Below are 12,667 nucleotides of genomic sequence, written 5' to 3'. Positions count from 1 at the left end.
CTATCAGACTGTTGTTCAAAAATCATTTCAACAGAAAATATTTAGTCTAGCACATAAAACTCCATTCGCTAGTCATTTAGGAGTTAATATAATGTTTGACAAAATCCTGAATCATGTTTCGGTGGGAGGGACGAAAATTGAGTGATATTTTTAAAGACTGGCTATGTCGTTACACTTGTCAGATGGTAGGAACATCAGACTAGAAGATACCTATGGCTCATTCGCAACCGATTCCTGCAATTGCTTAACCATTTAGCAGGATAATGGTAGACTGTGTAGATCCCTTACTTAAGACTGTCATGAACGAAATGAAAAACAAAAGTTAGATATTGTTTTTCTGGAGTTCAATTTTGCGGGAATACAACATCGACATTAGTCACATTAACGGTAAAGATACTCAGCAGCAGATGCATTTTCACGTGTAGAGAGTACTATATTGCTATATTTTGGTTATAGTTTGTGTCATTCATAAGTTATATCCCTATGTAATTTAAATTATTATAGTATCATCCGCACATTTGGCAAATATGTAAAGGAAAGCTTTATTATATAAATCTTTCTTTCCTCTTTATGAAGGGAATGTTATGTTCGTATGTTATGTATTGTGTGAGTGATATTTACACATAACTGAAGGTAAGAGCTTTTGCTATCTGACTAATGTCATTTGTATAACTACATTTATTTGTATCGAATTTTAGGAGATAAAATATTCTGGAAATTATCATTTGACCTTCATCCTGATCCTCTTATTGTATCTTGGTTACTTATATTAAAGTTGGTGATATCCGGATTATACATTTCTATCTGAACATATCTAGTGGTATCATTGTTTCAAATGTGTTCAGTTATAATTTAAGAGGATTTATTCCCTCAATCATATATTGAAATTAGAAAGTGCTGATGCATACGTTTAGACTAAATGACTATTTTGGGATCATTATAAATTCATTTCAAGACATTATGGATTATATTATTGTGATACATTAAGACTGTTAACACATCGAAACATTCCTGGTTACTCATACCTCCTCACATTCAAGACTGGATTTCATTCAGAACACCACTAGAGGCCATTCGGAACAATCATTACATTGAATTTAAGATCAAACGTTTAGGATTATTTGGGATTTAGTTCATAATATTTTACGTTCGTTTTAAATTTTCATTTTGTATTCTATGAATATAAATTGTTTGTCGAATTTGAAATTATGCCTAGAATGATACATCCCATGAAATAATGAAGAACCTGTATTGGAAACTGTGATAATGTCTAGACTGGTACACGTCATGAAATATTGAGAATCTTCTATTGGCAATTGTAATAATGCCTAGACTGGTACATGTCATGAACAATAATGAAGATTCCATACTAGCAATTGTAATAATACATAGACTGGTACATGACATGAAATAATGAGGATCCTCTATTGGCAATTGAAATAATGCCTAGACTGGTACATGTCATGAAATAATGAAGAACCTGTATTAGCAATTTTAATAATGCCTAGACTGGTACATGACCTGAAACAATGAGGATCCTCTATTGGCATTTGTAATATTACCTAGACTGGTACATGACATGAACAATAATGAAGATCCTGTATTGGCAATTGTAATAACGCCTAGACTGGCACGTGACATGAAATAAAGATAATCCTCTATCGGCATTTATAGTAATGCATAATCTATTAGAAACCGTACTGCGGATTGAAAGGCCACTAAACATTTTCTCTAAATTTACTTTCCTCTTTTGTTTAGTGATTAGACTGAATCACAATGTACACAGTAAAGTAGTTTGCGCCTTAGGTAAGAAATTCGTCACAGTTCAACTGCTCTTGAGAGAGCAGAAAACACAATCACCCTCGATCTTAGTGCAAGTACATTTTCCCCCATAATGCACAGCTCTATTTTGAGGTTACCAAAAACATTACGCAGTACAGGGAGGAGATACATTTTAACAATAACCGGCCTATTATATTGGTTGGACAATGTAGGCCAGGTACCAGCAAACGGTTACCCCTCTCCCTTTTAGTCCGATCAAGAAACGTGCTTCTAGTGTATCTTTACAAGCATCGCATCATATGAACTCAGGTGTGTTGGCCATATTGATCAGATATTGGGTGACATAAATACATAGGTTATCAATCAATATATCGAACAGGAGGATTTACCCCGTGTGATGACTTGTAGACAGAACTCATACCTTAGTGTTTGTAAAGATAACATGGCCTTAATTGTTAGATAATGGTGAATAGCTAATTGGGTATTTTCACATTTGTGAAAGGATGGGTACACCAATAAAATAAATATCGATGTATGTGGAATCTTTATGTCTATAACTAAAAATATGCACATCCAAGAATTATAATTGGCACACATGAAGGGAATAAAGTAAACTATGCCAAACTTAATTACTACATTAATTGTTCAAGCACAGATAAGTATTCCGTCTGTCGCTTGGTGGATACATACTCTATATGGTTCTATTCCATGAACACAGATGATAGAAAAACTAGCAACGGATTTCCATTGTGCATTGAATATTAAAGGAATAAACATATGTGCCAACTGCTTCATTTTTAAAGACAGTTCCAATTAATTTCAAATATTCACGTCAATTACTTCATAGTAAGCATTTGAATCATGCGATAATCATTCTAACCAAGTGGTAATCATTGGAACGCTGACATGAAATCGGCAGCATCTGGTACAAATTATGTGTTTGAACAAAACTTGATTCACGCCATCAGAAGCGTTACTGGGTTCTCCCTTCAATAGCACATGCTCATATTAATAAATTGTCTGGAATTCATCTCTTAGTAATTCGGTATGTCGCCATGACGACATTATGAGGTCATTAACTTAAATCTGATAAGTCGCTTGTACATTGATCTGAAATTTCGCTTGATAAAAGAAAAACAACGTTTGCTTTGGATTTGCGGAAAACAAAAGTGACAAGAAAACGATGTTAAACTACCTTTTAAAATGACGTTGATTTCAGGTTTCGGTGATAACAGTTGAAAGCAATTAATGGGTCTGTCTAATTCGTATAACCTCCTTTTGACCAGTGAAAACTAATGTTTTCACTGCTGGAAGATAACTTTTTCGGAAGATACTGCGAGATTAAGCGAAGACGTGTATGTTTTGATGTGAAATGAAATGATATCAAAACATTTTTCCAACCTTAATAATATCTGCCAAACCTTCGAGTCACTTTCAAACCGAATGAATAGTCGCATAACAGGAATGATCTAAGGAATGACATGGGTAGGACAATAACTGCTTTCACCAATGACGCGTTATTAAATGTGGTGACATCTAGTGCATTAGGAAATCGTCGATTTCGGAAAGGAAAGGGAAACAAAAGTTCCTTTACTAGAGTGCACACAAAGAAGGAAAGGCAAAAATTCTTTGCAAGAGTGGATGCATTGAGAATGAGACAAAGAGTAGTCGTCAGAGTGCTTGAAAGGAAAGTAAGGTAAACATTTATTTTACATGAGTACGTTAAATGTACGAATTTTGGTAAATATCGAATTCTTTTAAATATTATCAGTGTGGCCCATAAAACCATTATTTGCAACAAGACATCCAACCATTTCACGTCCTCCAGTCTTTCAGCGTAATATTATCATACCCATGTCAAGAGAATTTAATGGTTACATTGTAGATAAATATATAATTGTTATTATTTTATATCTTTACGCAGATGAACTTGATAGCACCTCTGAGTTGGCACCGTCTTATTTAATTACGTTTTCTAGTCCCATGTAGTAGTCTCGTGGTTTCGAAAATAACACATTTTTCATTGACTTTGCTAAACAATTTGTTTCTCTTCTAAGGGAAATATGAAGACATGGGTGATTATTACCGGTCCGCGTATGAGAGTCCGACTTTTGAGAACGACGTCCGAGCTTTATTTCTAGAGCTTGCACCGTTGTACAAGAATCTTCATTGTTACGTTAGAAGAAAACTGAAGCAGCATTACGGAGCCGATAAATTTCCCAGCACTGGCCACATTCCGGCACATATTTTAGGTAAGTTCTGTTCTCGTTTTTATTTTAAAATTAACACAAAATTTTAAAATAATATTGTAAAAACAAATTTGGCGAGAAATTTACAAGTTAGTTCATGTCCAAATAACTTACGAAGACATGTAGTGTAAACAATTCCATCCATGATTTTAAAATTCATGTTAATATCGTCTTTATTCGGCCTTTTTCGACAAATGTACAGTTATACGCAAGGGTTCTATTCACAGAGCGAAATAAACACCTGTGTGAGTCTAGTTTTAATTTTACGGTTTCTGCTACTTCAAGGACCTCAAAACAACAGTCATTATTAACTGAAAGGTCCCTTAAACGCTGAAATACTAAAGTATTTCCAGATTCTAATCACATAATGACAACACATCACAAAACGTTATTTTCACACTTGCATGTTCTTTTTTATTTCACATTTGTATGAGTCATTCTGCACAACGCAAAACACGACCCAAACATCTAATACAAAGAATGATTCATACCTTAAATTACTAATACGTATACCTAAAGTATGCAGATAATTCCTGATGGTAATGGCTTAGGGAGAGGCCAATTTACGAAACTAATTAATGCTGTCACAAATTCTCATGAATACTGTACATTACATCATCTTCTCACAGAATTGGCTAATTAATCGGGATGAGAAATATCCTTCCAACACATATTCCCTATAATCAACAAATAATGAATTAAGTCTTACAAATCTATGAACAGAAAGTGTAATCACTACAGCAAATGCCCTATGATGTTTACACTATGTCTATTTAACACTAATGGTAAAGTCATGGTAATGTTCCAGATGAACCTTTTCAAGAAACAAAGTTCTCCGAAGGCAGCAAAGAGATTGATCAGGAAGCTTTATTTCATCATTAAATTTCCATGAGCTCTAAGCTCAGGTTTATATATTTTCCTTGAGCATTCTTTCAAGATAGCGACGTTAAACATTAATTGCCACACATTTACGTACTAAAACGAAGAGTGATTGAAGTTATGTATCCTGAAAAGAGGCTGTTTTTGAAAAATTGATTCAGTTAGACGTAGAGTTTCTTTTGGCTCGCTGATGAGCCTAAAATTACGTTGATGTAATTGCTATCTTTTCTTTTCTTAATTCATTTAACCCTTTTTATGTCTGAATGGCACATTAATACGAGATCGAAGATAAATTGAGGGCTGTTTCTTATTTAGTCTGTCTCGATTAATCGTTTGGCTGTGAATGGATTTTACCTTTTGACCAGTTAAAATGTGTATCATTGCGCACGTTATCCACAGTACATTACGTGGACGCTCTGTATTGTCATTGCCATAACAACGACAGTGTTCTGAAAGCTAAAATGCCCTTAAGTGTAATTTAAATTGTATGGAAACCCGACGCTTTACAATATATCTTAAGGTAGGGAAAGTTTCAAACGAATGTCTTGCTGCATGAAATTTACATCAGTATTCACACCATTTTGATTTCGGTCATCAATTTTCTTTCAGAAGTGTGAGATAAAGATATATTCATTATGCTCATATATATATATATATATATATATATATATATATATATATATATATATATATATATATATATATATTCTAATCTTTTATAAATATTTTACTTCGTGTAGAAAAGAAATGTATAAATATTTTTTCACCTGTCATTAACAAGGAAATATGTGGGCTCAAGACTGGACAAACATATACGATCTTTTGGCACCGTACCCTAATAAAGGGTCAGTCGATATAACAAAGGCTTTGATTGACCAGAATTACACTATTACCCGCATGTACAAAGTTGCTGAGGACTTCTTTACATCCATTGGACTTTACAAAATGCCTCCTCTCTTCTGGGAAAAATCTATTTTGGTAAAACCAGTCGATAGGGAGGTCGTCTGCCACGCTTCCGCTTGGGACTTCAGCAATAAAAGAGACTTCCGGTAGTGTTCGATTTTTAATCAACATTTTTATTTTCTCTTTCCATACACATTTTTTTTGTGTTTTCATTTTAGATCGCTTTTTTTACAAAACTCTTCAGTGTCAAGCATGCGATCTCAATCAAATATATTTAAGAACCGTTTTAAATATTATTTGAAAATGTAGTAAATGATAACGCATTTGTTGAAGCTATGCCAATGTGTATATGCATATTTCTAAAGCTCATGCATACATGCATAGATATATACATATATACGTAGATACATGCATACATACATACATACATACATACATACATACATACATCTTTGCGTCATATTAAAAGCAAAAGTACGGTAATGAGAAATAGTACTTCATTTACATTCTAAATTATAATTTGCAAATTATTCAGACAAGAAATTCAGAGCTTCATTTTGATTAGGTTGTGTTACTGTTCCACGCCTTTGTCATACATCATGACGTGTTTCAGATAACAAACTGGTTGGTGGACAATATTTAATCGACACGTTAGCTTTGTTTCATGACGACGTCAATATAAATTTAGTTCATCCAATTTCGTCTCTGTTTTACATACACATATGAGGAACTCACTTACTTCTAATCGAGATAACATATAATTGACTATTTTCCTTTCTCTTCATCAAGAATAAAGCAGTGTACAGCGTTGACAGAGGAGCACCTTTTGACTGTACATCACGAGATGGGACATATCATTTATTATCTGGCATATAAAGATTTACCTTACCTATACCGGGACGGTGCAAACCCAGGTAAATATATTGTGATTGGTCTGTGCTTTTTTGGTGCATATTACTAATACTGTCCAGGCACTGTGACATGTGCGCATTGGTGTTAACGTATATTTAGAAGGTTTCACACGCGCTTGATCTTCTTGCACGATAAATACTACTTCTTCTTGAACGTTGTAAGCAAAGGATAAGGAGTAGTTGAATTTAATAACTTAGTAAAATCGGGAGGTGCGGTGACAGTGGTCCGCGAATGTTCAGAGATATGGTTCACCCATTGGATTACCTCCTCATTTAAATACTAATACATTAATTATGGCAAAGTTCATCTACAAAAGTATGCAAAATAATAAAGTAATGGCAAGTTTTATGTTTCTGGTCAGTGTTTTGAATGAATAACACCCCCGCTTTACAGTGTCGCCACTATTTTGCGGTTTTTTGACAGTGAAGTGAGGTTTGGGTGTGGTCATCTAACGTAATTGTTTTGAGCTGGGTAACAAAAGTTTATTGTCAGTGTGTCAGACGCAATTCGAGTGACATAGACTATCACGAATTTTAGTTATAGTGTACGTGTTAAAGCATCGAAACAGATAGGAGACGTCTATCTTAGTTCCTACAACCGTTATTGCGTGCGCAGTGAAATAACTTTCCTGTTGACCTGTTCTCGGTCAGAACAGAATAGAGGTTGATTGTTTTGCGCTCTGGTCAAATGCATCTTTTCTATCCAAAATTATTCAACCAGATCCACGGTCTTCGTCATTGGTGAAAATAGTACACGAAGAAAAAGGAGACGACCAGCCTTACAAAAATAATCTTTGTTAAATTCAAGGTCACAGTTGTTATGGACGGTAGTCCATTGAGAATCAGCCATATAGACCGAATTTGGAAACAATATTTGTAAACCAAAGCTCAGAATTTTTTTTGTAAGTATAATTTTATAATACCAACAATACCGTTCAGATCAAATTTCGATTTTCTGCATTTCCTATGTCGTCATTTGGTTATTGCCCCTTGACTTTCAGCCCTACTAAATTCCAAGACCGCAACTACGAGTAACCAAAAGTTGTTGAATTTCAACATGATTAGGTATACAAAATCTATTTTGACGATACCTCGGATGATTTGATTGTCTACTTTGCAACATTGGTTCCAGTACGTTTGCCAACTGATTGCCAAGGAAACTGACTTTGTGTTCCAAAGTATAACTTTACCTCCTGCTGCTTTGTCTTTATATTGCTAAGAGCCGGAACGGGTTTCATTTTCAGCTTTGGAGAACATCATTTACATGAGTTTTGCCCCCCACCCACCATTTGCACCTGACTTTGGTCTGCAAAGCATACATTGCCAAGGATTACTGGAATTGAGCCAAAGTTGGAAAAAGCTTGGTATTGGCTATACATAGATTAAGTGACTTATAATTCCACAACAAGTACTGGAGTTATGGCCCCTGGTTACATTTCTCCTGACTTTGATTTTTGCACTATAATGTTACCAAGGGTTATTTAATCTCAAAGCCTAAAACGTTAATTCTCCTAACTTTGTTTCCCAAGACAAATGTATTTATCTAACGCCCTTCCAAGCAAATAGTAGTGAGTTGGGTCGTTTGAGAGCAGACCTCGTGAACATCAATATTTTTAAATTAAATATGCGTGAAAACGGATGCCGAATCTGACCGATTAAGGAAAATGAAATACTGCAACGCTTACCATTTGAAAGAGGCACTTGTCACTAGAATATTCTGTTCAAAATAATATAAATTTTTGGACACACGGGATACCATCCCCATGTTTTAATGAATCGAGATATGTCTAGGTTATAGGTTCAAGAAGGTCATGGAGTGGGTCTTCGTGTTGACATTTTGAAATCACATTTTCATATGAATTTGGGGTCGATATTTGGGATCTTTTTGTACACTTTACAAATAACACTTTTTTTAATTAATGTACGGTCGTACGTTCTTGATACAAAATGGATTTTGGACCCAAAATAACATGTGTTCTAATGTTTACAGAAATGACATATCGTCGCGCACAATTACCTAACGCACAGAATTGGTCGAAATGGTGGTATATATATATTGCGGTTGCCTGAAAGATAGATTGAGGAATATCTGCCTTTGTTTACATTTAAGTGTACGTACAATGTATGGGTGTATGTGTTAATGGATGGATGAATGGAGACTGATGTATAGAAACAGTAACAGTACTTTCGCAACTGTTGCAGGATTTCACGAGGGAATGGCAGATATCGTCACACTTTCCTTCCAAACACCTGAACACCGGAAGAAAATTGGGCTCTTAGATGACGTACCAGCCCAAAATGGTAAGTCTCAAAGTTGAACTCGTTAAATGACGTTTAGCGCTGCTTGAATAGTTATAAGATAATGTCTGCTTTTCCGCTATGGAAACTTGGCTTCATTAATGCATTTTGTATCCAGTATGTGCGTTCTTGTTGTGTTGTTGTATTGGGCGGGGGGCGGGGGTAGTGCTCGCCAAACACTATTCGCGGAACCTTTCATCCAGGCCTATTTTGTCCTCTTATCGTCTTGAACACATACAAGCAAACCTTTCATTGGGTTATATTCGTTCGGCCTCATTCATTCGAAAGTATTACAAGTAAGATGATGTAAACCGATCATGATAAACTTATGTGCCTGTTGGATTTGCCTTTTGCTTATTATTATACTACCATCTTTATGAGGGGAGATATAAATCAGCAACATAGTTTATGATATCGGGCCCTTAGTTACCAAAGCAATATCAGATGCCACAAGTTAGTGATATATGTGTGATTCGTGTTACACTTAGTTTATACATTCATTCATGAACGTCCATGATTGGCTGGTAGTTTCACACCTGCTCGCTGCATGATGGGTAAAATACCAATCTTTTGTACCTTTTCAAAGATGGAGGTTACAAGTTTTCTGCAGCCACAACATAGCATGATCCTATAAGGCCTCTTGGCTCCATTTCTGTGCCATTAAAGATAGATCAAAGGGTGCACAAGTGTCACGCACATGTTCGTACGTGTATATATATATATATATATATATATATATATATATATATATATATATATATATATATATATATATACATACATAGATGGAAATTTAAGCGTGTAACGCACGTTTCAAACATATCAGTTCTTTACCTTTGCCTTTCTTTATATTTACACTTTTCATAAATTTATGCATAATGGTTTGTATTCTATGATACCTCTATGTATAAATGTGTAAAATTTATTTACTTGCAACAAAAATATGCAAATATTTCATCCATATACATTGTGTTCTTACATCCCCATACATTTTTAGTAATTAATTATTTTTCATACGGACTTTGACATATCAACGTTATATTTAGGATGACCTTGGAAAATGAGTCTTTTCTACTTTTGTTATCTCCCGACCATTGCAGCCTTATGTATTTTGAGCGTTGTTTTATATACAGACACAAAGAGAGTTATCAACCTTTGTTCCAGATGACTTAACACGTGAAGTAGTAACATTTCTATGTTTTGATATATGACCTGTTTCTTACATCCTTGCGTATTTTGAATATTTTATTATTTCTTCTACAAACAAAGAAGGAACTATATTTTTTTTAAAAATCCAGACAGCCTTGGAGAAAATAGCATTTCTATATGTTGATACATACTGTCTCATGTATCCTTGTGTGTTTTGATCGATTAGATGTTGTACAAACACAGGATATTTTAACATTTTTAATTTCCGGATGACCTTTTAGAAAGTGGCATTTCTACATTTTGATAGATCCTTTCTCTTACATCCTTATGTAGCAATTTTCCTTGTACAGACACAGAGGGAGACATAAACTTTTTGTTTCGGATGGCCTTGGAAAAAGTAGCATTTCTACCCTTTGGATACCTCATTGACCAATGGAGATGGAGTGTATTTCGGGGTGAAACAACGCCAGACAGATACAACGAGAAATGGTGGGATTTGAGGTTGGTTAAATTTGGTATTACTGCTGGTAATGATTTTATACCACTTTAAAAGAGGTCGCTTCCGTTTCATAGCGAACGGAATTGGTATATACTGGATATTTTCCGGCAACATGCGGACTATACACAGTCTTCAATTTATAATTAATTATGTTAATTTGAAGTGTGCCAATAACGTAACTTTCTTCGGAATATAAAAAGGGCAACATTTTTCAACATATTTTATTAACATTATTTAATATATTGATCTTAGAAGTAATGTAAATTGTCGGAGGGTATCCACACCAACTGATTTGGATATCTTTATTTCAGGTATTTCTCCTTGAAATTCATTCCCCTGTCGCATTAACGTTGGGACAATATTCTCCTAACTCTCGAACCCAGCATTTATAAAAAGACTTAAAATCCCTTTTCCCTCATATATTCCGTTAAGAAGGGAAGAAACACTCTCCAACATTTCCCTTTCTCTCTCTTCAAAACTGCCAAGTGGCTGCGGTGGTTTACTAATTTATAGGGGGCCCCGAGTGGTCTAAAGCGCTCACCGTTACGGATCACTGCCATCTCACCTCTGTCTGCGTGGGTTTGAGTCCAAGGTTCGGCTAGCGTGGGTACGTGGGAAAGCCTGCCAGTAGCTTCTCGTGGGTCGGTGGTTCTTTCCTGGGTATTCCAGTGTTCTTCCTCCACCAGTTATACTGGCCGCCATGTATAGCCTATCTTGTGCTGAAAAATGGCGTTAAACCCTAGAACAACAACAGCAACAACTAATTTCTAGTTCTTTGGTTGTATTGCTTTCACCGGTACGATAAACATCTTATCGATAAACTCGCATATTATCTTGAATATTGTTATTCGATCTTTAACAAAAGTCATTAGAAGATTGATTGTTAAGATATTTAATACTGGTTGAAGTCATTTTGTAAAATAGGTTAAATATCTATATGAATTTCTCCAAGTTGTGGATTTCATATTTTGCTCTGACCCTGTGGTCCAACACGTACGCTATTGTTGATACCAGTTGCATTCGCACGAATTGCGCCCCTCCCTGTCTTTCCTACAGTGATGAAGTAGAGCTTACTGGAGCCAGCTCTCACTTTTATAGGCTGCACAAGTGAGTTTGGCCTGAGTGCCAATAAATAAGTGTGCATGAGGTAGTGTTCGGATATGGCTGAGCCGTTTTGCTCTCAGTCCAAGCCGTACAAAACCCGTTCGGCTGGCGCCCTCTTGGCCGTACCACATAGTCAATGCCAGGAAACCAGTTACTTGGGCGAGCCGTATCGTATACTAGCGGACCATACATTAGTATTCGGAACTATACGGGGATCCAGTTGGCAAATCCTTCCATGACTCAAGGCAGGAATTCGTCTGGGAAATCCCCCTAAACGGACATTAAGATCTGTACAGAAACCAGACACAGAGGTTGAGGATATCATATGTTGCCCAGCTTCTAAGAGGTCAGTGGCGAATGATGGCCAGGAAGACGTACCTCTTCGAATCAACATTTTAGAGATAAATCAGTATAAAAACATTTTATTTCTGGAAGAACCAAACATATTGAAAGGTAGCACTTATTATACCAATGCTGTGAAGGTGGCCTATATCTGCAAATAAGAGGAATAAAATTGCCAGATTTACGTTTACTGGTTTGGGATTTTCCCAGCTGGTGCGTACATATGAAAACAACGACTCGGACAAGATATATTCCGGACAGACTGAGTGTCCTGGACGATTCATTGTCAAGAACGGACAAGAGGCACAGAAATCCCCACTACGATCAAAGACTGCCGATCCGTAATCTCTAACATAAAGGCATCACAGTAGAGTGGATATAGCTCGTTATAAGGATTTATTGGACCTGTTAGCCACTTTTGAATTTTAATAGATAAAAATCGCTTACCTTGTTTACCAAGTGCAATTGTCGTAGGTAATGACTTGAGTCAAGTCATATCAGCTCGAACCCTTGGCTAACAAATCCTTGAATCTGATGGAAATGCAAAATGT

General features: G+C 35.7%; 1 protein-coding gene across 1 annotated transcript in view; it reads left to right on the top strand.

Moving 5' to 3' along the window:
• LOC149772884 (angiotensin-converting enzyme-like) overlaps positions 1-12,667 on the top strand; it is a 232,991-nt gene that overhangs the window by 208,358 nt on the left and 11,966 nt on the right. Inside the window, exons 28-32 of the mRNA XM_089947173.1 lie at positions 3,840-4,034; positions 5,692-5,959; positions 6,603-6,727; positions 8,927-9,025; positions 10,522-10,672. Of these exons, the coding sequence (XP_089803299.1) occupies positions 3,840-4,034; positions 5,692-5,959; positions 6,603-6,727; positions 8,927-9,025; positions 10,522-10,672 (838 nt within the window). The remainder of the gene's footprint in view (positions 1-3,839; positions 4,035-5,691; positions 5,960-6,602; positions 6,728-8,926; positions 9,026-10,521; positions 10,673-12,667) is intronic.

This window comes from Sinohyriopsis cumingii, unplaced genomic scaffold, assembly GCF_028554795.1.
Source record: "Sinohyriopsis cumingii isolate HCF-2022 unplaced genomic scaffold, ASM2855479v2 utg001050l, whole genome shotgun sequence".
Taxonomy (NCBI): domain Eukaryota; kingdom Metazoa; phylum Mollusca; class Bivalvia; order Unionida; family Unionidae; genus Sinohyriopsis; species Sinohyriopsis cumingii.
This window is presented reverse-complemented; position numbering and strand designations above follow the sequence as displayed.